This window comes from Pseudophryne corroboree, chromosome 10 (assembly GCF_028390025.1).
Source record: "Pseudophryne corroboree isolate aPseCor3 chromosome 10, aPseCor3.hap2, whole genome shotgun sequence".
Lineage (NCBI taxonomy): Eukaryota > Metazoa > Chordata > Amphibia > Anura > Myobatrachidae > Pseudophryne > Pseudophryne corroboree.
This window is the reverse complement of record NC_086453.1, coordinates 121,465,504-121,491,450: the sequence shown is the minus strand read 5'-3', so window position 1 is coordinate 121,491,450 and position 25,947 is coordinate 121,465,504. Positions and strand designations below refer to the sequence as shown.

General features: G+C 45.2%; 1 protein-coding gene across 1 annotated transcript in view; it reads left to right on the top strand.

The window, feature by feature from the left end:
• The window catches only part of TMEM143 (transmembrane protein 143), a 124,809-nt gene extending 99,531 nt beyond the window's left edge, over positions 1–25,278 (top strand). The window contains exons 6-7 of the mRNA XM_063942775.1: positions 17,498–17,687; positions 24,130–25,278. Coding sequence (XP_063798845.1) covers positions 17,498–17,687; positions 24,130–24,290 — 351 coding nt within the window. The 3' untranslated portion in view covers positions 24,291–25,278. The remainder of the gene's footprint in view (positions 1–17,497; positions 17,688–24,129) is intronic.
• The last annotated feature ends 669 nt before the right edge of the window (positions 25,279–25,947 follow it).

Below are 25,947 nucleotides of genomic sequence, written 5' to 3'. Positions count from 1 at the left end.
TAATGTTCCAAACTACACTAGTATCTTTTTAAATATGTTCCACAAAATGAGTTCTCATCTGTGTAAACTGAATTTCTGTATCTTCCTTTCTCATACGTCCTAGAGGATGCTGGGGTCCATTTCATGACCATGGGGTATCGACGGTTCCGCAAGAGCCATGGGCACTTTAAGACTTTTCAAGGGTGTGAACTGGCTCCTCCCTCTATGCCCCACCTCCAGACCTCAGTTTTAGAAATGTGCCCAGGCAGACTGGATGCACTCCAGAAGAGCTCTACTGAGTTTCTCTGAAAAGACTTATGTTAGGTTTTTTATTTTCAGGGAGAACTGCTGGCAACAGTCTCCCTGCTTGGTGGGACTGAGGGGGCAGAAGTAGGAACCAACTTCCTAAAGAGTTTCATGGCTCTGCTTCTGGCTGACAGGACACCATTAGCTCCTGAAGGGAACTGAACGCTAGCCGTGCCTAGATGCTCACTCCCACAGCACGCCGTCACCCCCCACCCCAGAAGTCAGAAGACAGGTGAGTGTTAGAAGACAGATCTTCAATCAAGAAAGTGACAGCTAAAGGTACCGCGCAGCTGGCGGGAGCGCAGTGCGACATGTTGCCCACACATACACAGGCACTGCACGGTGCGGGGGGGGGGGGGGTGCCCTGGGCAGCATGAAACCTATGGAAACTGGCATAAATAAGGGGCACTAGTTGCTGAGGCACAGTCCTACCCCTGCCAGTATAAAAAATTACCTCATAAAAGCTGAGGAGAAACACGCCATTAAAGAGTGGAGCTTCCTCCTCAGTCAGCCAGCACACTGCTCAGCACCATTTTCTCCCTCTCCTCAGGCTGCAGAGACAACGCTGGTCCTCCTCCACTACTGAACAAGTATCGGGGTGCAAAACGGGGAGGCCACAGTGAATTTTGTGCTATATAATTGTGTGACTAGCATTATAAAAGCGCTGCATGTCAGTGGGCATTTTGTGTTCACAGACATTGTGTTACTGGCGCTGGGTTGTGAACTGGCAAATCCTGTCTGTGTCTCTCTGACAAATTTTACTGTGGGTCTGTTCCCTATAAGTCCCGGAGTGTCTGTGTTGTGGTTGTGCATGTGACATGTCTGAGGCAGTGAACTCTTCCTCTGTGGGAGACATGTTAGAGACACAGAGGTGTAATATGACACCAAGAGCCTGACTGGGTGAAATGTTACATGATGGTGTGAATCTCGTACAGAAAGAGGAATATAATCTGTTGAAGATGTGATTTTTAATAGTTCTGCCTTTCATCCACAGGGACCCCTCTGGGTCACATACAAATTTGCACAAGTAGTACAAACTGATACCGACACGGACTCTGATTCCTGTGTCGACACTAGTGATTCCAGGGGAATAGGTCCTAAGTTTGCAAAAAGCATTCAAAACATGTTTTAGCTATAAAGGAGGTGTTAGAAGTTACGAAGCCTCCTCTTTTACCACAAGGAGAGGGTTTACTTTAGTAAAGAAGTAATGTAATTTTCCCTCCACCTCAGGAGTTGAACAGTCTCTTGGAGGGAGTATGATTTAACCTGAAAAGAAATTTCAGATTCCCAGAAGGAATTCAGGCAGCTTACCTTTTTCCAAAAGGTGGGAGTCACCCCGCATTCTTGACAGGGCCCTGTCATAAAAGAGAAAAGGTGTTTCTCCCTGCGCCTGGAATGACTTCACTTAAGGAGCCGACAGACCGCAAGTGAGTGAGGTGATCTATTGATGTGGCCAATGGGACACTACTCAGGCCTACCATTGTCTGTGCGTGGGTGAGTAGTGCTATTGAAAAGTGGTCAGAAAACTTGTCATTAGACATTGACACAATAGATGGAGACGAGATACTCCTAACGTTAGGTCATATCAAAGACGCTGCTGCGTACGTACTAGAAACCATGAAATATATTGGTCTCTTGGGATCAAGAACCGCTACCATGGCAGTATCGGCTCGGAGGGCGTTGTGGATTCGCCAGTGGAATGCTGATGCAGATTCCAAAAGAAATATGGAGGCTCTCCCGTATAAAGGTGAGTCCTTTGGTGATGGGCTGGATGCGTTGGTCTCGGCGGCTACCGCAGGTAAGTCGACATTCTTGCCTTCTGCTCCTGCACCAGAAAAAAAAGACACATCACTCTCACATGCAGTCCTTTCGGCCCAACAAATACAAAAAGGCCAAAGGTTCCCCATTCTTGGCAGGTAGGGGGAAGGGGAAAAGGAAAGAAGTCCGCAGCGTCCCCAGGATCCCAGGAGCAGAAGTCAACCCCTGCTCCTGCCAAATCTGCAGCATGACGCTGGGGCTCCCTTGCGGGAGTCCGCTCGGGTGAGAGCACGTCTGAAACTTTTCAGCCAAATCTCGATTCAATCTGGCCTGGACCCATGGGTCTTACAAATAGTGTCCCATGGGTACAAACTAGAGTTTCAAGACGTCCCCCCATGCCGATTTTTCAAATCAACCTTGCCAGCTTCTCTTCCAGGAAGAGAGGCATTAACAACGGTAATTCAAAAATTATGTCCGGATCAGGTCATTGTCCTGGTACCCTTGTCACAGTAAGGAGAAGGTTTTTATTCAAGCCTCTTCGTAGTTCCGAAGCCGGACGGCTCGGTCAGACCGATTTTAAACCTGAAAAATCTAAATCTCTACCTGAAAAGGTTCAAGTTCAAGATGGAATCCCTGAGGGTAGTGATTTCCAGTCTGGAGGAGGGGGACTTCATGGTGTCAGTAGACATAAAGGATGCTTACTTGCATGTTCCCATTTATCCTCCTCACCAAGCTTATCTGAGATTCGCAGTACAGGATTGCCATTACCAGTTCCAGACGTTGCCGTTCGGACTCTCCACGGCACCGAGGGTATTCACCAAGGTGATGGCGGAGATGATGGTCCTCCTTCGTCAAATGGGAGTCAATATCATTCCTTATCTGGACGATCTCCTGATAAAAGCGAGATCCAGGGAACAGTTGGTGCAGAACATCGCACTCTCCCCGTCAATACTCCCAACAACACGGATGGATCATGAATTTTCCAAAGTCGCAGTTGGAACCGACGACAAGATTGTCCTTTTTAGGGATGATTCTGGACACAGAAGTACGGAGAGTATTTCTTCCAGTGGAAAAGGCTCTGGAAATCCAGAAAATGGTCAAACAAATATTGAAACCAACAAGCGTGTCGATCCATCAATGCATTCGGTTGTTGGGGAAAATGGTAGCGCCCTACGAGGCCATACAGTTTGGCCGATTTCATGCCAGAGTATTCCAGTGGGACCTGTTGGACAAGTGGTCCGGATGCCACCTACACATACACCGGAAAATAATCCTGTCCCCCAAAGCCAGGATTTCGCTCCTGTGGTGGCTACACAGTTCTCACCTACTAGAGGGACGCAGGTTTGGGATTCACGAATGGGTCCTAATAACCACGGATGCAAGTCTCTGAGGCTGGGAGCTGTCACACAGGTGGAAAGCTTCCAAGGAAAGTGGTCAAGTCAGGAAGCCTGCCTTCACATAAATGTTCTGGAATTGAGAGCCATTTACAACGGCCTTCTACAAGTGGTACATCGTCTTCAAGATCATCCCGTGTAGATCCAGTCAGACAATGTAACAGCAGTCACGTACATGAACAGGCAAGGCGGAACGAAAAGCAGAGCGGCAATGACAGAGGTGACAAGGATTCTCCTCTGGGCAGAAAGACATGTTAGAGCTCTGTCAGCAATTTTCATTCCGGGAGTGGACAACTGGGAAGCAGACTTCATCAGCAGACACGATCTCCATCCAGGAGAGTGGGGCCTCCACCAAGAAGTCTTCGCAGAGGTGACAAGTCTTTGGGGAGTTCCTCAAGTAGACATGATGGCATCTCGTCTAAACAAGAAGCTTCAGAGATATTGTTCCAGGTCGAGAGACCCTCAAGCAATAGCAGTGGATGCACTGGTGACCCAGTGGGTGTTTCGGTCGGTTTCTCTTCCCTCTTCACCCCACTACCCCTATCTATTATCACCTACCCAAAATTCACAAGTCCCTCACCTCACCCCCGGGACGCTCTATCATTTCTGGTGTAAATTCACTTACTTCTTCTCTATCAGCTTATGTTGACGGCTATCTCCAACCGCGTGTCTCTCGGCTAAGGTCCCACATCAATGACACCATGCATTTTTTGGAGCTAATCCAGGGAATAACTTGGAAACGATCATATGCTTTTGCTACTCTGGATGTATCCAGTCTTTATACAAATATACCCCATGAATTGGGAGTACAGGTTATCAATCAAATATTAACAACCGATGGGGACTTTTCCGAGAGACACAGGGAGTTCATTGTCAACTCTATTTCCTTCATTCTCTCTCACAATTATTTTCTTTTTTCTAACACTTTTTATCGTCAGACGATGGGAACCGCCATGGGGACGAGATTCGCGCCGAGTTACGCCAACCTTTATATGGGTCGCTTGGAAGAGGACCTTGGTTGTGGAGGCGGACTCGCAACACTTTTTAAGATTTAGTTAATTCTCTCAACACTAACACTTTTAATTTATCTTTCACTTCCAACTTTAGTTCTTCCAAAATTAATTTTTTGGATATCTCTCTCGAAATAGTGGACAATTGCATTGTCCAACTACACAAAGGACATTGATCATAATTCCTATTTGAACTATAAAAGTGCAAACCATCAGCCGTGGAAAAATAATATTCCAAAAGGACAACTGCTACGTATTAAAAGAAATTGTTCCACCACCCAAACATTTGAAACTCAAGCTAACAGATTGATGGAATCTTTCAAGGATAGAGATTACCCACAACACTTATTGAATAAAGCAACATTAGAAGTTAATCGAATAGAAAGACACACACTCCTCTGTCCAAAATCAAAAATTTCCCCTAATAATAAGAAAGAACTAGCCTTTATATCTAGATTTAATAACCGATCTACTCAGATCAGGAACACGATCAAACAAAATTATCATATGCTTCTTAGTGATCCAATCTTGAATGACATTCTCCCGGCTGAACCTGGGTTCATTTTCAAGAAAAATAAATCCCTAAAGAATATATTGGCACCTAGCCAACTAAAGAACCATTCTATAGAAAACCAATTACCAGGTACAGATAAAAATTCTAGCTGGTTGTCAACCAAACCGTAAGGTTTCTACAAATGTGGAGCCAATAAATGTACTACTTGTTTACATGCATGTAATAAAACTAAAAAGATAGATATGGCCTTCAAAGGGAAATCTATAAATATCTCTACCTTTATTAACTGTAATACGTCTTGGGTCATATACTTGCTCAAATGTAGTTGTAATTTAAAGTATGTCGGTAGAACGACTCGATCTTTAAAATTAAGATTTATGGAACATCGCAGAAATATCGGAAATGGGCTGATGAAACACAGCCTGTCGAGACATTTTTTCCATCATCATAACAAAGACCCTAGTTCTCTAAGAGTAGTTGGACTAGAACATATCCCACCCACGTATCGGGGTGGGGATAGATATACTCGACTATGTCGATAGGAAATCTTTTGGACTTTTCAGTTAAATTCCCTATACCCCAGTGGCTTAAATGAAGCATTAGAACTAAATGCAGTCCTTTAACATCTTGGTGTAATTATTATTAAAAAAGTAATATTATACCAAGGAAAATGTCTACTTAACAATCTAAGATATGTGTATATCACCAACAGTGGTTGCAATTATAGATTAATACCACAAGATGTCGCTAAAGTAGTGCAACCTATAATATATTGATTCCCTTACATACTTGTCCTTTTATTCATGTAGATTATATAAATTCATATAAACTCTCATATGTATTCTGTGGAGGCTTTTTAGGTACCTACATATTTATTTCCCTAATACAACTTATTCATAAAGGATTCTTATATATCCACTTGTGTTAAAATATATTAAAGTTATGTGGTTAGAATAAAGAAAAAGTGCATTAGTTTGGGGAACTGTATATTCAGTTACAATTGCTGCGAGTAGTAGATTTGGTTATCTACATTGGTGCTACTGTAATATACAAATAACAACTGTACCGAACTAAGGGCAAGTATGCCCTTCTAACTGCTTAGTAATAGATCCGGATTTGCCAGTACATGACGCACTTCCGACGGATAACGTCATGAAGGAGGTCCGGTCACGTGACCGGGACTTCTGTGCCGCGATCGTCAGACGCAATTCCAGTGGGTTGCGGTGCGGAGGAGGTCCGGTCACGTGACCGTGACTTCTGTGCCGCGATCGCGAGAATCAGAGCCGATCACGTGGACATAAACAAAGTCACGTGATCGGCGCCATGTAAATAAGCAACCTATAGGACTCTGGTATGCGTTCCAGAGAGAGGAAATGCATCCATGCGGTCACATGATCTTAAGCAGAACCAGGAAGTGCTTGTAATGATCTATGGTGTAAAATACATGAAATAAATAGCAAAAGTAAACTTAAAATATATATACACTTGTCTCTATTAATTTACAATGATCTAAGCTGGATATAATTTGATTTCTTTCATTATATAAGAATTGTAATTAAACACAGCTGTAATCAGTGGGCAATCAGCACAGCCTTTAAAAAGGGCACTTGCACAGTGGACATATACACCTTGATAAAGCTGTTGACACAGCGAAACGCGTCGGTTTTAAGGAGCCTGTCATGACAGATACTACATCTATCCTGGAACACGCCTAGAAGTCCGCCTACGATCTCTAACGGGGAACTTGTTGCTGTCCGAGAAAGGAGCATAGGACCAAGCTTACCAACAGGACTGCAAGCGTCCAGAAGCAATTAAAGGTCATTCCATCTCACTCCTCATGGACTAAACAATTCACAACAAGTGACACTTATATCCCCTGGACTGTGGCATTTCTTCCAAGGATTACAAATAGGAGACTGTGTGGCTTCCTTATGTGGTAATATACCAAACATTTTACTGTGCTGTGTTTGCCCTTTTTTTGTTCACATTTATACCAATTTTTATCCAATATTTGACACGTTATTTGCTAGTTGCAACTAGATCTTTTAAGGCTAAAAAATAAAAAAGATATATTGTTTTACATCCAGTTTTAGCGCTGTACATTTTTTCTTTTACACTTTCGGTTGGTATATGTTTTCCCTCCACTTCCACTGATTCCAAAAGGTCTCAAAATAATAAGAAGAACAAGAGTTTGAGCAATCATCATTGCCCCAGACTGGCCAAGGAGGGCTTGGTATCCAGATCTTCAGGAGTTGCTCATAGAAAATCCTTGACCTCTTCCTCCTCGAGAGGACCTACTACAGCAGGGGCCGTGTGTGTATCAAGACTTACCATGGCTACGTTTGACGGCATGGCTGTTGAGAGTCGGATCCTAGCCCGAAAGGGTATTCCCAAGGAAGTCATCCCCACTCTTATTCAGGCCAGGAAAGGAGTGACGTCTAAACATTACCACCGTATTTGGAGAAAATATGTGTCTTGGTGTGAATCCAAGAAGGCTCCTACGGAAGAGTTTGAGTTGGGACGTTTTCTCCATTTTCTGCAGGCTGGTGTGGATGCGGGCCTTAGATTGGGGTCAATCAAGGTCCAGATATCGGCCTTATCAGTTTTCTTTCAAAAACAGTTGGCTTCTCTTCCAGAAGTTCAGACCTTCGTGAAAGGGGTTCTGCACATCCAGCCTCCATTTGTGCCTCCAGTGGCACCATGGGACCTTAATGTGATGTTGCAGTTCCTTCAGTCAAGTTGGTTTGAACCTCTACAGGAGATAGAGTTGAAGTTTCTCACTTGGAAAGTGGTGATGCTTTTAGCCTTGGCATCCGCAAGGCGGGTGTCTGAGTTGGGGGCTTTGTCTCACAAGAGCCCTTACCTGATCTTCCATGAAGATAGGGCAGAGTTGAGAACTCGCCAACATTTTCTTCCGAAGGTGGTTTCATCTTTCCACATAAACCAACCTATTATGGTGCCAGTGGCTACTGACGCGTTCACTGAGTCAAAGTCTCTAGATGTGGTTAGGGCTTTGAAGATTTATGTCGCTAGAACAGCTCTGATACGGAAAACAGAGGCTCTGTTTATCCTGTATGCTCCCAACAAGATTGGGTGTCCTGCTTCCAAGCAGACCATTGCGCGCTGGATCAGAGGTACGGTTCAGCACGCTCATTCTTCGGCTGGTTTGCCGTTGCTGAAGTCGGTGAAGGCCCATTCTACTAGGAAGGTGGGCTCGTCCTGGGCGGCTGCCCGGGGGGGGGGGGGGGGGGGTCTCGGCATTACAACTTTGCCGAGCAACTACTTGGTCAGGGTCAAACACTTTTGCTAAATTTTATAAGTTTGACACTTTGGCCGATGAGGACCTCAAGTTTGGTCAATCGGTGCTGCAGGGTCATCCGCACTCTCCCGCCCGTACTGGAGCTTTGGTATAAACCCCATGGTCATGAAATGGACCCCAGCATCCTCTAGGACGTATGAGAAAACAGGATTTTAATACCTACCGGTAAATCCTTTTCTCCTAGTCCGTAGAGGATGCTGGGCGCCCGACCCAGTGCGTACTTTACCTGCAGTTTTGTTCAGTTAGTTACTCAAGTTGTTACATTTGTTTTCAGCATGTTGCTGTAAATGGTTCATGCCTGTTGGCATGTGTTATGTTGAATGCCATGTTGTGCGGCATGGTTGAGGTGTGAGCTGGTATGATTCTCACCGTTAGTATAAATGTTAATCCTTTACTCGAAATGTCCGTCTCCCTGGGCACAGTTCCCGTAACTGAGGTCTGGAGGAGGGGCATAGAGGGAGGAGCCAGTTCACACCCTTGAAAAGTCTTAAAGTGCCCATGGCTCCTGCGGAACCGTCTATACCCCATGGTCATGAAATGGACCTCAGTATCCGCTACGGACTAGGAGAAAAGGATTTACCGGTAGGTATTATAATCCTGTTTCTCTAACGTCCTAGTGGATGCTGGGGACTCCGTAAGGACCATGGGGAATAGACGGGCTCCACAGGAGACTGGGCACTCTAAAGAAAGATTTAGTACTACCTGGTGTGCACTGGCTCCTCCCTCTATGCCCCTCCTCCAGACCTCAGTTAGAATCTGTGCCCGGCCAGAGCTGGGTGCTTTTAGTGAGCTCTCCTGAGCTTGCTAATAAGAAAGTGTTTTAGTTAGGTTTTTTTATTTTCAGAGAGCTTCTGCTGGCAACAGACTCTCTGCTACGTGGGACTGAGGGGAGAGAAGCAAACCTACTAACTGCGGCTAGGTTGCGCTTCTTAGGCTACTGGACACCATTCGCTCCAGAGGGATCGAACACAGGACCTGACCTTGTCGTCCGTTCCCGGAGCCGCGCCGCCGTCCCCCTCGCAGAGCCAGAAGTCAGAAGCCGGCAGAAGCAAGAAGACATCGAAATTGGCGGCAGAAGACTCCTCCTGTCTTCACATGAGGTAGCGCACAGCACTGCAGCTGTGCGCCATTGCGCCCACACTACCCACACATTCCGGTCACTGCAGGGCGCAGGGGGGGGGGGCGCCCTCCGCAGCAATTAGGATACCTCTTGGCAAAAGGACACATATATACAGCTGGGCACTGTATATATGTACGAGCCCCCGCCATTTTATTTACACAGACCCGGGACAGAAGCCCGCCGCTGAGGGGGCGGGGCCTTCTTCCTCAGCACTAACCAGCGCCATTTTCTCTTCACAGCTCCGCTGAGAGGAAGCTCCCTAGGCTCTCCCCTGCAGTATCAAGGTAGAAAAAGGGTAAAAAGAGAGGGGGGCACATAAATTAAGGCGCAAATTATCATAACCAGCAGCTACTGGGTAAACACTAAGTTACTGTGTAATCCCTGGGTTATATAGCGCTGGGGTGTGGGCTGGCATACTCTCTCTCTGTCTCCCCAAAAGGCCTTGTGGGGTCCTGTCCTCAATTAGAGCATTCCCTGTGTGTGTGTGGTGTGTCGGTACGTTTGTGTCGACATGTTTGACGAGGACGGTTACGTGGAGGCAGAACAAGTGCAAGTGACTGTGGTGTCGCCACCGACGGCGCCGACACCTGATTGGATGGATATGTGGAAGGTGTTAAATGATAACGTAAGCTCCTTGCATAAAAGGTTGGATATTCAGTCAGGGTCTCAACCCGTGTCTGATTCTACAGCTCAGAGGCCGTCAGGGTCTCAAAAGCGCCCACTATCCCAGTTAGTTTACACAGATGTCGACACGGATTCTGACTCCAGTGTCGATGACGATGAGGCAAAGTTGCAGCCTAAAATGACTAAAGCCATCCGATACATGATTATAGCAATGAAGGATGTATTGCACATATCGGAGGAAAACCCTGTCCCTGACAAAAGGGTGTATATGTATGGGGAGAAAAAGCAAGCGGTGACTTTTCCCCCTTCACATGAGTTAAATGAATTATGTGAAAAAGCATGGGATTCCCCCGATAAGAAAGTGCTGATTTCCAAAAGGTTACTTATGGCGTACCCTTTCCCGCCAACTGACAGGATGCGCTGGGAATCCTCCCCTAGGGTAGATAAAGCTCTGACACGCTTATCTAAAAAGGTGGCCCTGCCGTCACAGGATAGGCCGCCCTAAAGGATCCTGCAGATAGGAAGCAGGAAAGTATCCTGAAGTCTGTTTATGCACACTCAGGGTACTATACTGAGGCCGGCTATTGCGTCGGCCTGGATGTGTAGTGCTGTAGCAGCATGGACAGATAATCTGTCTGAGGAAATGGATACCTTAGACAAGGATACCATTTTACTGACCCTGGGGCATATAAAAGACGCTGTCCTATATATGAGGGATGCCCAGAGGGACATTTGCCTACTGGGCTCTAGAATAAATGCAATGTCAATTTCTGCCAGAAGGGTCCTGTGGACTAGGCAATGGACAGGTGATGCCGACTCCAAAAAGCACATGGATGTGTTACCTACCAAGGGTGAGGAATTGTTTGGGGACGGTCTCTCGGACCTAGTTTCCACAGCTACGCCTGGGAAGTCAAACTTTTTGCCATATATTCCCTCACAGCCTAAGAAAGCACCGTATTACCAAATGCAGTCCTTTCGATCACAGAGAAGCAAGAAGGTCAGAGGTGCGTCCTTTCTGGCCAGAGGCAGGGGTAGAGGAAAGAAGCTGCACCATTCAGCTAGTTCCCAGGAACAGAAGTCCTCCCCGGCTTCCACTAAATCCACCGCATGACGCTGGGGCTCCACAGGAGCCAGGAGCGGTGGGGGCGCGTCTCCGAAATTTCAGCCACCAGTGGGTTCGCTCACAGGTGGATCCCTGGGATATACAGATTGTGTCTCAGGGATACAAGCTGGAATTCGAGGTGATGCCCCCTCACCGTTACCTCAAATCGGCCCTGCCAGCTTCCCCCATAGAAAGGGAAGTAGTGTTAGCGGCAATTCACAAGTTATATCTCCAGCAGGTGGTGGTAAAGGTTCCCCTCCTTCAAACAATGTTTGTGGTACCGAAACCGGACGGTTCGGTCAGACCCATATTGAATTTAAAATCCCTGAACATTTATCTGAAAAGATTCAAGTTCAAAATGGAATCGCTCAGAGCGGTCATTGCAAGCCTGGGAGAGGGGGATTTTATGGTGTCTCTGGACATCAAGGATGCGTACTTGCATGTCCCCATTTATCCACCTCATCAGGAGTACCTCAGGTTTGTGGTACAGGACTGTCATTACCAATTCCAGACGTTGCCGTTTGGCCTGTCCACGGCACCGAGAATATTTACCAAGGTGATGGCGGAAATGATGGTGCTCCTTCGGAAGCAAGGGGTTACGATTATCCCATACTTGGACGATATCCTCATAAAGGCGAGGTCCAGGGAGCGGTTGCTGATCAGCGTAGCACTCTCTCAGGAAGTGTTGCAACAGCACGGCTGGATTCTGAATATTCCAAGGTCGCAGCTGATTCCTACGACGCGTCTGCCCTTCCTGGGCATGATTCTGGACACAAACCAGAAAGAGGTGTTTCTCCCGGAGGAACAGGCTCAGGAGCTCGTGACTCTGGTCAGAGGCCTCCTAAAACCAAAACGGGTATCGGTGCATCACTGCACGCGAGTCCTGGGAAAGATGGTGGCGTCATACGAAGCCATTCCCTTCGGCAGGTTCCATGCGAGGATCTTTCAGTGGGATCTGTTGGACAAGTGGTCCGGATCGCATCTTCAGATGCATCGGCTGATCACCCTGTCCCCCAGGGCCAGGGTGTCTCTTCTGTGGTGGCTACAAAGTGCTCACCTCCTCGAGGGCCGCAGGTTCGGCATACAGGACTGGGTCCTGGTGACCACGGATGCAAGCCTCCGAGGATGGGGGGCAGTCACTCAAGGAAGAAACTTCCAGGGGCTGTGGTCAAGTCAGGAGACTTGTCTGCACATCAATATCCTGGAACTAAGGGCCATATACAACGCCCTGAGTCAAGCGGAGCCTCTGCTTCGAAACCAACCAGTGCTGATTCAGTCAGACAACATCACGGCGGTGGCCCATGTAAACCGCCAGGGCGGCACAAGAAGCAGGGTGGCAATGGCAGAAGCCACCAGGATTCTTCGTTGGGCGGAGAATCACGTACTAGCACTGTCAGCAGTGTTAATTGCGGGTGTGGACAACTGGGAAGCAGACTTCCTCAGCAGGCACGACCTCCACCCGGGAGAGTGGGACTTCATCAAGAAGTCTTCACGCAGATTGCAAATCGATGGGAACTGCCACAGGTGGACATGATGGCGTCCCGTCTCAACAAAAAGCTAAAAAGATATTGCGCCAGGTCAAGGGACCCTCAGGCGATAGCTGTGGACGCACTAGTAACACCGTGGGTGTTCCAGTCGGTCTATGTGTTTCCTCCTCTTCCTCTCATACCAAAGGTGCTGAGAATTGTAAGAAAAAGAGGAGTGAGAACAATACTCATTGTTCCGGATTGGCCAAGAAGGACTTGGTACCCGGATCTGCAAGAAATGCTCACCGAGGACCCGTGGCCTCTGCCTCTCAGACAGGACCTGTTACAACAGGGGCCCTGTCTGTTCCAAGACTTACCGCGGCTGCGTTTAAAGGCATGGCGGTTGAACGCCGGATCCTAGCGGAAAAAGGCATTCCGGATGAAGTTATTCCTACGCTGATAAAGGCTAGGAAGGAAGTGACAGCAAGGCATTATCACCGTATATGGCGAAAATATGTTGCTTGGTGTGAGGCCAGGAAGGCCCCTACAGAGGAATTCCAGCTGGGTCGATTCCTGCACTTCCTACAGTCAGGAGTGACTATGGGCCTGAAATTAGGGTCCATAAAGGTCCAGATTTCGGCCCTATCCATTTTCTTCCAAAAAGAACTGGCTTCACTGCCTGAGGTTCAGACGTTTGTTAAGGGAGTGCTGCATATTCAGCCCTCTTTTGTGCCACCAGTGGCACCTTGGGATCTTAACGTGGGGTTGAGTTTCCTGAAATCCCACTGGTGCGAGCCACTTAAGACCGTGGAGCTAAAGTATCTCCCGTGGAAAGTGGTCATGCTGTTGGCCTTAGCTTCGGCTAGGCGTGTGTCAGAATTGGCGGCTTTGTCATGTAAAAGCCCCTATCTGGTTTTCCATATGGATAGGGCAGAATTGCAGACTCGTCCGCAATTTCTGCCAAAGGTGGTGTCATCCTTTCATTTGAACCAACCTATTGTGGTGCCTGCGGCTATTGGTGACTTGGAGGATTCCAAGTTGCTCGATGTAGTCCGGGCTTGGAAGATTTATGTGACCAGAACGGCTGGAGTCAGGAAGACTGACTCGCTGTTTGTCCTGTATGCATCCAACAAGCTGGGTGCTCCTGCTTGAAAGCAAACTATTGCTCGCTGGATCTGTGGCACGATTCATCAGGCTCATTCTGCGGCTGGATTGCCGCATCCAAAATCAGTGAAAGCCCATTCCACAAGAAAGGTGGGCTCTTCTTGGGCGGCTGCCCGAGGGTTCTCGGCATTACAGCTTTGCCGAGCTGCTACTTGGTCGGGTTCAATCACATTTGCAAAGTTCTACAAGTTTGATACCCTGGCTGAGGAGGACCTTGAGTTTGCCCAATCGGTGCTGCAGAGTCATCCGCACTCTCCCGCCCGTTTGGGAGCTTTAGTATAATCCCCATGGTCCTTACGGAGTCCCCAGCATCCACTAGGACGTTAGAGAAAATAAGATTTTACTCACCGGTAAATCTATTTCTCGTAGTCCGTAGTGGATGCTGGGCGCCTGTCCCAAGTGCGGACTTTCTGCAATACATGTATATAGTTATTGCTTACTAAAGGGTTATGTTATGTGGCATCAGTTGAGTGATGCTTGTTTGTTGTTCATACTGTTAACTGGGTAAGTTTATCACGAGTAAAACGGTGTGATTGGTGTGGCTGGTATGAGTCTGACCCTGAATTCCAAAAATCCTTTCCTTGTAATGTCAGCTCTTCCGGGAACAGTTTCCTTAACTGAGGTCTGGAGGAGGGGCATAGAGGGAGGAGCCAGTGCACACCAGGTAGTACTAAATCTTTCTTTAGAGTGCCCAGTCTCCTGCGGAGCCCGTCTATTCCCCATGGTCCTTACGGAGTCCCCAGCATCCACTACGGACTACGAGAAATAGATTTACCGGTGAGTAAAATCTTATTTTTTAAATTAAAGAAAGGATACCCTTCTCTTTTTAGGTGCATCTTTAGAAAGAAGAAAATCAATTTGAAATAAAAATAAAATACAAAAAACACAAAACGTGTTTGCAAGTTTTCTGTACGTGGTAGTTTAAAATCCTCCTACATGCAATAGACATAGGGGTCTATTCATGAAGCAGTGTAAAGAGTGGAGAAGTGATCCTGTGGAGAAGTTGACCATGGCAACCAATCAGCTGCTCCATACAATTGTAATGCAAAGTATAAATGTTACTTCAATGCATATTGGTTGCCATGGGCAACTTCTCCACTGGTTCACTTCTCCACACTTTTAACTGCTTCATGAATAGACCCCATACCATAGTCTTATTTTAGTTAGTTGAAAGCACCAAATACATGCATATCAATGTATAAAGTAGCATTTCTTATTGTAGAGGGGTCTGCTGTAGATATTATAGGGTAAAAAAAAAAAAAATTCTTGGGACAAATAATTTAAAACCTGGCTCAGTCCCTGGAAGTAAGTTTTTTTTTTTTTCCTCAATTCACAAGTAGTTACAAAAAGACACATGTTCTCCTGGGCATTCCCTCAAACAGTGACTCATTGACGCATCCAGTTAAGACAAGAGGCCTTTCACAGCTGCCATATGCCCCTTATTTGCAGCAACGGCGCACAGAAATGTTTTTGGTTATTTTTTTTTTTCCAGCATTGATTAAGTCACTTGCATTTGTGTAGACGCATACACGAACACAGTAATAAACAAAACAAATTTTGAAGCGCCTGTGTATTTAGGATTAATGCTTCGGTATATACTTAAAAATAAAACCAGACAAATTTTTAAATTGTAAGCTAAGAGATAATGAGCCCACGTTCGCCTCTATATAGGGGCTGTGCCCACCCCTAATTACATTGGAACAGACAAGAACTAGAAAATAGTGGCGCTCGTGGGGTCAGAACTCACAAGGTATACATACAGAGAGCCGATGAAGTTACAATATCCAATTGTTTGTTTAAAAAGAAAATAGGCAATACACAAGACACAAAACATATAAAAAATTATTACATATACTGGTATCAATAAAAATATAAAAAAGGTATACATATAAAATTGGTCCAGTTGGATCGCTATTAGGCCGGCATTAATTCAATACAAAGAAATTCATAGTATTAGTAAGCTGTTTGAGGTTCCATTTTTAGATCTCTGTAGTATAACTGATTGAGTATGTAATAACTGTCAAATAAACGGATACAATGTTTCATGCCACTGGAGATTTTATTTGTATGTTTTGTTTTGTAACAATGATAGGCCAGCAAATACTAAGTATCAGTTAGGGTCTCCTGCCCTGTGCTGCCACGTCGTCATGGCAACCGGGAGACAAGTGCTAGCGGAGTAACCTGAGCGCAGCTGATACTCCGGTTCGGGTCTTTTGCTGTGCAGTGGTTACAGGCTTTGTGCACGGCAGTGGATCCGGTGCTGGTTTTTGTGCTCACAGTCTGTGAGGTCTGAGTGGGGCGTGGACAGCACCTGCTATATAAGGCCTCTTCTCAGGTTGAGCAGATGCTGCTGAATCTTTGTTGGTTAGTCAGTTCCTGAAAGTTAGCCAGTACTGTGTAGCTTTGTATTTGTTGTTGCTTACTGCAAATAGGCCTGGGGATTTGGTACTACACTCTGCCAATCCAGACCTAGCAGTAAGACTGGAGTCAGTAGTTTAACTTGCTGGGGTTCTTTTGCTACTCTGAACTTAGCAAGTTTGCGGCTGTATTCTCAGAATTGCCTGCCTAAATCCTGTCTCACTGTGCAAGGTGTTCAGGTGTCAGTTTAGTGGCAGTAAGCTGAACCAGTGCACTGCAAGTGAGGATTAGGATTGTGGAGACTCTCCTTGTGTCTATCATTCCATCTCTGACCAAGGAGTTTACTGCCACACCCGTTGGTAACCCTTTAGGGTTTTGCTGTTGCCCTTAGCAACAGCATTTCGGGTTCTCTACGTATTAAAACACAACATCTCGCTTTTTCCATCTGAGCATTACTAATACTAGGGAGACACCCAGTTTCTTAGCCTCTGGGCTTCTCTGTTCACTTTGTGTTTATTTTGTTACCCTATCATATAATGATCCAAGATTAGGCGGGGGAGCTCGTGGCGGGGTCCCAAAACTGAGACGATCGATACCTCCGTGGTGTGTAATTCCCAAAATGCCAGCCGTGTGAGGCGGGAGGGCTCCTGACGCATTTCATCACGACCTCACATGACTCAATCAGTTATACTACAGAGATCTAAAACGGAACCTCAGAAAGCTTACTAATATTATGAATTTCTATGTATTGAATTAATGCTGGCCTAATAGCGATCCAACTGGACCAATTGTATGTGTGTGTGTGTGTGTGTGTGTATGTGTATATATATATATATATATATATATATATATATATATATATATATACACCTTTTTTTTATATTTTTATTGATACCAGTATATGTAATAATTTTTTATATGTCTTGTGTATTGCCTTTTTTTCTTTTTAATTAAACAATAGGATATTCTAACTTCATCGGCTCTCTGTATGTATACCTTGTGAGTTCTGACACACACGAACACGCAATAAGGTTGTTGTGGGTATACTGATCAGAGACATCTATTAAACCTAACTGAAGATCATATGTTGAACATGAGGCGATAGATATCTCTGTAAGTACAGGCTTGGCAGATGTACTGTTATTACTTATGTGTGTCTGCACAAATGAAAGTAGGTTGGCAGCTAGTATGGTCTTCTTGGAATGGTTAAAAGGAGAACAAATGTAAAAGTTAACTTAAAAAGCAAACGTAGTACTTTTCCTTAGAAATAAACATACTCTTAGTACTTTACTACTCTGTATTGCCTTATCTACAGTATGCTTTCTACTAGAAACATGCTATTAGGGTTTTGTCATGACATGATGACCTTTTTCTGTTTTCTAGGTGTTCTCTCAGAGGAGGAAAGCTCATTCTTTGGAACTAGCTCACATGTTATATTACAGAAGCACTTCCAACAACTCTGAGCTTCTTGGTGCACTGACTTTAAGAGCTCAAGAAGAACATGCAAAAGAGGTCATCTTGGCTCACAGCTTTCTAAAGCAGCTTAACATCCCAAGTGACGGAGAAAAAATAGGTGCATGTATAACGAAGTCTAACTTATCTACTCCTTTCAGCACAACTTTCTAATATATATATTTGAATTTTGTATGTGTGTGTGTGTGTGTGTGTAACATGGGGTACAATGGTTTAAATGCCTCACCAAGAGCCAGCGGTCCCCTCCACATATCAGACAGGCTAGCCACTGGTCCTCTGCATATGAAAAGGCAGCTTTTGGCTCTTGTGACCGGCATACAGCTGGCAAGCCCACTTCTTCTGATGCTTCTTTCTGCCGGTGGCAGGGCCTGTGCGGGTGGCTGCATTCGACTTAGCAGCAGCTCATTTGGCTCAGTGGCTGTGGGGACTGCCACATTTGGCTCTGCATGTGAAACAGACATGCTCATGTGACCTGCCAACAGCTGCTACACCCTCTTCTGCGGCTCCTCTGCAATGACATCTGCAGGGGCTGTCACATTTTGCTCAGCTGTAGTGTTGTGCTGTCTAAAAAGAAGACTAAGGGGTGGTCTCACTGTCCAGTCAGTCAGAACAAAGGATTAGGGGGTAAATGTAATATTGGTCGATAGGGGGAGAAGCAGTATATGTGCACCGATACCGCTTCTCCCCCATGTATTATTGTGGCGATGTGGGCACAGTGACGAGGGTGCTATGCGCCCCTGTCCATATCGGCGATGCTATCTAAAAGGTATGTCTGGCCCCATTTTTAGGGGGAATTTGAACACAATTGTCTTTGTTATTCTTAGCCTTTTTTCTAAATCAACTTTACATCCTCAGTTATATAAAGAAAGTAGGTGCAAATATAAGTAATTCCCACCAAAATAACTTCATTACACAATAGATGTTTGCTCATATATTTCATATGGCCATTAATTTGCAACTTAAACCCAACACAAATAACTATGATAGAAAAAGGTACTTATGTCACCAATAGGAGTATTATGGGTATGGGTCGTTGGGTCGACCCAACTTAGGTCGACAGTCATTAGGTCAACCACTGAAGGTCGACAGGTCAAAAGGTCAACATGAGTTTTTGGACTGTTTTTGGTGTCGTCTTGGACTGTTTTTTGTGTTGTTTTCTTTGTAAAGTGACGGGGAACCCCAGTCAGTGCACCGTGTCACCCCGCATGGCTCGCTTCGCTTACCATGCTTTGGGCAAGGTTACCGTTCCAGTCGTAGTCCACGTGGATCGTTAAGTATGAAAAAACCTAAAAATTTAAAAAAATTTTTTTTAAAAATCATGTTGCCCATTTCTCCGGCTGGATCCACAGGTTATCCACAGGATAACATTGGGATATGCCCTAGCGACAGCGGAAATGGCACCAAACGGTCACAAGCTTTCTGGTCTCCCAGGATGCATCGGGGCTTCTCCATATAATCCCACCCACTGACTCAGTCAAATCAGTTTTTTGTTTGGTGCGGCAGGAGCCGGACCATGGTCACAGGGCTGCAGTTAATAGCAGCCTGAAACTTTTTTATTATTTTATTTTTATAGTCTTACTATGTTTTTTTTTTTCCTCTGAGTGACTTTTCTTAACAGCGTCTCAAACGCATACTAGAAAGAGTCGATCCAACAACTCTCCACCGGGTCGCAACAACGCTTACCTTCGTTGTAAAGTGCTGTCTCGACGGGCGTCTGTGTCGGATGATTCTAGCAGGCCCAGCAGACGTAACCAGGCTGTGGCCGGAGCATGGGGGGAAGGTAAGTCAATCGGTTTCCTCTTACTAGGGGGTCCGGACACAGCTTCACTGTATTTGGAGGAGACTACAAACAGTGGTTGATGCGCCGACACTCTTAAGTGCAACAGCGCTATGCTTTAGGGATCATTGGCGCCAGGACTAGGCGAGGCCGCGATCCTTAGAGCTTAAGTCAACGGGGGGAGTTAGACGCTCTCCTGGCCGCCCCTCCCCCAAGTTCATGACCAGTTTCCGTGCGTCTCCCGTACATGAACTGATAGCCTCACTTCCGGCTCAGACGCTTCCACGAGGGTACTTGGTAGCAGCTTAGACGCTGCGATGGTGTACACTAGACTTTCCGTCTAGACCCGGTCGCATACAGGAGCGTCTGCATACACTTATAGTTCAATATGCGTCTGTGTCCAAAAGAGCGTCTGTGTCTCTCATCAGTCATCTAGAGCGGCAGTGTACACTAGTAGCGTCTGAACCCACTCAGCGTCTTGCGAGCGTATTGATGGATATGGAAGTGTGGTGAGTTTTCCTGTATCCCACTCTATGGAGAAATTGGTTATACAGTACTAAAAATTCTCTCTACTTGTTAGTTTGAATTGTTAATTTTTGGTACATATTGCATATGAGGCATGATATGTCTGAAAAAAATGGTTAAAAACAGAAATACAATTGGCCCGTTTAATTGTCAGAAATTTTTACGGTTGATTGTATTCTCATATGACAATGTCTAATATTTTAACATGTGACCAACAGCTAGTATGTGTGCTGACTTTTATATGTTGTCAGTTCTGTTCTGAACCTCAATTCAGGTGCACGGTTGTGGTCAGATTGATCTCACTTCTATATATTTATATATAGGTGATTTTCAGTCACAAATTGTGTAGTCATAAACAGAATATTACCATGTCTGTGAGCAGCAAAAGTAACGAGGAGAATTTATCAGGCACTCCTACATCCTTAACATGTTTATCTTGTAAAACAGGGTTAATTGGAATAGGCCAGTTGGTCACTTATGAGGGGTTATGTGCAAACTGTTTTGCTTTTCAGCAAAGTAAAAAACAGGAATTGGTTCAACAACCAGCAGAGCCACCATGGAGTATGTTCGCGCAGACTTTGTCTTCAATAGCAGACAGATTAACTCCTGCAGTTCCACCCCAGGGAATAGGTTACACTATTAACCCATACATGCAGCTCCCTTCCTATGGTTTGGATCCACTAGCTTCTACAAGTAACCAGGCTATTAACCAAGGTACAGGTAAAACTAAAACAGATACGTCTATGAACGGGGACAGGGTTTTTACTCCAATCTATTTTTGATTCAGAAGCCAAATGGGTCATTCCGACCAATTCTCAATCTCAAATTGTCAAACAAATACATTTGGATTCCAAGGTTCCACATGGAGACGTTACGCTCCATAGTGTTGGCTATGGAACCGAGAGATTACACGGTATCTCTGGATATACAGGATGCTTACCTACATTGTGCCTATAGCACGGTCTCATCACTGTTACCTCAGGTTTGCCATCCTCCAGCAACATTTTCAGTTCCAAGCCTTGCCCTTCGGGCTAGCAACAGCACCCAGGGTGTTTACCAAAATTATGGTGGTGATGGCAGCTTATCTCCGCAAGCAGGGGATTAGAATATTTCCATACCTCGATGACCTTTTAATCCTAGCACATTCGCAGGAATTACTTTTGAGCCATCTTCAACAGACAGTAGTTTGTCTACAAAGGCACGGGTGGCTCATAAACTGGGAAAAGCCGTCTCTGAATCCGTCACAGCGGATGGTTCATTTGGGGGCCATATTGGATTCAGGATAGCCAAGGTGCAGGTCATGACTCAGGAGGCGTTGCACACTCAGACAATGTCAGTCCATGCAGCAATGCGACTGTTGGGTCTGATGGTGTCAACCTTCGACATGGTGGAATATGCACAATTCCACTCTAGACCACTACAGCACTTTATTCTGACCAAATGGAACGGAAATCATCTGACAATAAAAAAACAGATGATAAAGTTTCCGGTAAACGTAAAAAGGGGAGACCCTTTTGGATAAAGGAATGGCAAGTCCTGACAACAGATGCCAGTCTTCAGGGCTGGGGAGCGGTGCTCGAAAGCCTTTGGTTCCAGGGAAAATGGACCATAAGGGAAAGTCGCCTGCCAATACATCTGTTGGAAATAAGGGCCATTTATATGGCTCTAGTTCAGGCAAAGGACAGTCTGCAAGGAAGACCAGTCCAGATCCGCTCAGACAATGCAACAGCGGTAGCGTACCTCAATCATCAGGGAGGAACTCACAGCAAAAGATTGATGGAGGAAGTAACTCCCATACTAAGGTGGGCAGGGCTCCATCTTCCAGCATTGTCAGCAGTGTTTGTTCCAAGTGTACTGAACTGGGAAGTGGATTTTCTCAGTCGACACACCATTCAGGAAACCGAATGGGCATTACACCCAGAAGTGTTTCAGACTATAATGAACAGATGGGGTCTACCAGAGATAGATCTCATGGCGTCTCGTCTAAACAACAAAGTTCCGATGTACGGATCAAGAACAAAGGATCCCGGAGCGGTCCTTGTAGACGCACTGTCAGTAAAATGGAAATTTCATCTGGCATATCTGTACCCTCCAATCTCTGTTACCCAGAGTAGTGAGGAAAATAAAGCAAGCAAAGGGAGCCATAATTCTAATACCTCCAGCTTGGCCAAGAAGGCATTGGTACACAGATCTACTAAGGATGTCCATGGAAGCACCAATACTGCTCCCTCAACGTCCAGATCTGGATCGTCTGTCTTTGACAGCATGGCTGTTGAAACCTCTATCCTAGAAGCTAGAGGATTTTCAAAACAAGTAATTCAAACTATGCTTAGAGCAAGAAAACCTTCTTCAGCTCGTATTTATCATCGAATATGGCAAGCCTATATTCATTGGTGTAGTGAAAAAAGTTTGAATCCAGGATTTTGGATTTCCTTCAAGCAGGATTGGATAAGGGATTGAAAGTAGCTTCCTTGAGAGTTCAAGTATCAGCATTAACTGTATGGTTTCAGAGAAAGATTGCTGACTTACAGGATGTGCGTACTTTCTTTCAGGGAGTTGTACATATTCAACCTCCATTTGTTCCTCCTGCAGCTCCCTGGGATTTGAATCTGGTTCTTAAAATCCTTCAGGGACCTCCGTTTGAACCACTGAATAGAGCAGATCTTAAATGGTTAACGGCTAAAGTGCTCTTTCTACTGGCAATGGCGTCAGCTAGAAGAGTGTCAGATTTAGGAGCACTGTCGTGTAAGTCTCCTTTCTTAAGTTTTTTTCCAGATAAAGCAGTTCTCAGAACTAGATCTGGTTATCTTCCGAAGGTGGTTTCAAAGTTTCACCTTAACGAAGAGATTGTAGTCCCAGCTTTTCAGGTATCGGGACTTTCTACAGGAGAAGCGTCGCTGGACGTGGTCCGAGCATTAAGAATCTACATAGATCGTACTAGTGCCATCAGAAAAACAGATTCTCTCTTGATCCTCTACGGATTTCATAGAAGAGGATGGCCTGCTAGTAAACAGACGCTGGCAAGATGGCTCCGAATGACAATTTCAGAAGCTTATTCTCGTGCTGATCTCCCTACTCCGGCTAATGTGTCTGCGCACTCTACACGTAAGATAGGTCCTTCATGGGCAGCACAACATGGTGCTTCAGCAGAACAGATTTGTAAGGCAGCCACATGGTCTTCCATTAACACATTCATTAGACATTATGCCTTGGATACTTTTGCCTCTCATGACGCAGAATTCGGGTGAAAGGTTCTCCTGTTTAATCAGGAGCGTCCCCACCACTAAAACTGGCTTTGGGAATCCCAATGTTATCCTGTGGATAACCTGTAGACCCAGCTGGAGAAATATACCGTTATGGTAAGAACTTACCGTTTGATAACGGGATTTCTCCTATGTCCACAGGGGTCCCACCCTGACGCACCTGATTTGAGGATCTTTACAATCACTAAACCTCTTCCCTCTTGCATGGAAGGGTGTGCATGTGTGTTCTTATCGCCTGAATAGGTTTCTACCTGATGCTCCTGCCTAATTGCTGTGGAAAGAACTGATTTGACTGAGTCAGTGGGCGGGATTATATGGAGAAGCCCCGATGCATCCTAGGAGACCAGAAAGCTTGTGACCGTTTGGTGCCATTTCCGCTGTCGCTCCGGCATATCCCAATGTTATCCTGTGGATACCTGTGGACATAGGAGAAATCCCGTTATCAATGGTAAATTCTTACCATAACGGTATATTTTGACCTGTTGACCTAGCATACTTCCCAACACGACCATCTCCTGGAGGGACAGAATGCTCTGCTTCTGGACTTCCCTCTTAGTGTATGATTTCCATACCTGTGCTGTAACACCTTTCTTATCCATTCATCTGTTCAACACAGGTGCCGGCAATCATACATTAAGACAAACGTCCAGAAGCAGAGCATTGTGTCCCTCCTGGAGAGGGTCATGTTGGAAGGTATGACCTAGTACATGTCGACCTAACGCCAATGTCGACCTAAGTTGGGTCAACCTAATGACTGTCGACCTAATGACCGTATCCAGAGTATTATACCAGCTCTTTCTGATGTAGCATGTTCACTTCAAGGGCATTTAATGCTAATGTATAGGTTTGGAAATGGTTACAATTCCTTTGAACGTGTAGTTCAAAGGAATTGTAACCATTTCCAAACTGTGGACATATGGAAATATTCACTGAATGTTATAACCATTTTATTTATTTTTATTTTTTTGTCCACCAAGATCCTGAAACAACTATGCAGGTGAAAAAGCAGGTTGAGTCCTGGCTACAAGCAAAAACTGGATTGGCAATAACGTTTTCTGCCGAAAGAGCGCTTGAGAATCTCAACAGTTTCAATAGAACTCAAGAAGAAAGAGGCACTTCCAAAGAATGTTCTTTATAGACTCACAACTGAGGAGTAATATGCAGGGAGTTCAAAAATTCCCTCCGCAGTGACTGTGTTTTGAGCAAAGTTCCTCAAAGAGAAGTAATATGACAACTTTATTCACATGAAATAAGAGAAGCTGTTGCATACTTATCTACAATAAGTGTTGTCCCTCTCTGGCCTTCTACAGCTGCAGAGGATATTTGCAGCCAAAGACAGCGCTCACTGCGAAGGGACTTCCAAACTCCCCTTTATTATGTGGACTGATATTGTAAAGTAATATATATTAAGCTACACTCCCTGTATCTGGGTGAGTGAGAGTATTTTTATAGTGTGTGTGTGTGTGTGTGTGTGTGTGTGTGTGTGTGTGTGTTATGTTGTGTGTTATGCAACAGCTTACTCTGTCTTGCCTAAGGAACATGTTACTACTGTATTTGGATGGATGACCTTTGCTTGAGAATATGTATGTAAATATGCTGATGATTTTTATATGCATACTGCACAGGTTCTCATACTCGGTCCTCCGTACCCCACACGGTGCATGTTTTGCAGGTATCCTCACAGAATCACAAGTGAAATAATTAGCTCCACCTGTAGACCTTTTTAAAATGTGTCAGTGAGTAATTAATACACCTGTGCACTTGCTGGGTGACCAGCAAAACATGCACTGTGTGGGGTCCTGAGGACAAAGTTTGAGAACCTGTGGCTTATTGGGAAGCTTATTTATTGGCTACTGTACTTCATTTATTTATTTATATGTGACAACTTGTAACACCACAGCAGGATATACAAATAGCTACAGTATAACTCCCTTAATAGTGATGGATATTTGGTTTCACTAAAGGGCGGAAAGATACTATTGTATAATGGTGCAGCAAGGAGTTCATGGGTTTTGTGCAATAAACACTGTGGAACAGCTCCATGATAATCTTTCAAACTTATGATCATGTGTAAAACTTGCAAGTGACAACTTAAATAAAATAAAAAAAATGATTGAACTAATAAACATTGAGTGAGGAGTGTGATCCTTATTGGTTTACCTAGGCCAGGGGAGCTCAACATGCAGCCCTCCAGTTGTTGTGGGACTACACATCCCAGCATGCCCTGTCACAATTTGGGCATGCTGGGATGTGTAGTTCCACAACAAATGGAGGGCCACACATTGATCACCCCAGAACTATTACATGTAGCCTGACTGAAATAATTTGTGGTCTAAAAAGAAACCTGGTGTGACAAAATGCATAGGGTACACATAGTAGATATTATGTATACTTAACATTTGTATATCTTTTAATAATCTATGGTGTGTGCTATAAACGTCCTGCCTCACACTGTGTAAGTCCCCCTCTTACCGCCAGAACTGCTCTGACCTGCTGAGGCATGGACTCCACGAGCCCTCTGAAGGTGCCTGTGGTATCTGGCACCAAGGCGCTAGCAGCAGATCCTTTAAGTCGTGTAAATTAAGACGTGGGTCCTCCATGGCTCTGACTTGTTTTACCAGCACATCCCGCAGATTTGCACTCTGATTGAGATCTGGGGAATTTAGAGGCCAAGTCAACACCATGAACTCCTTGTCATGTTCCTCAGACCATTCCTGACCAATTTTTGCATTGTAGAAAAAGTATGTTTAACTGCGCTATATGTGTATAAAGCTGCTCAATAATATGCAAGTATC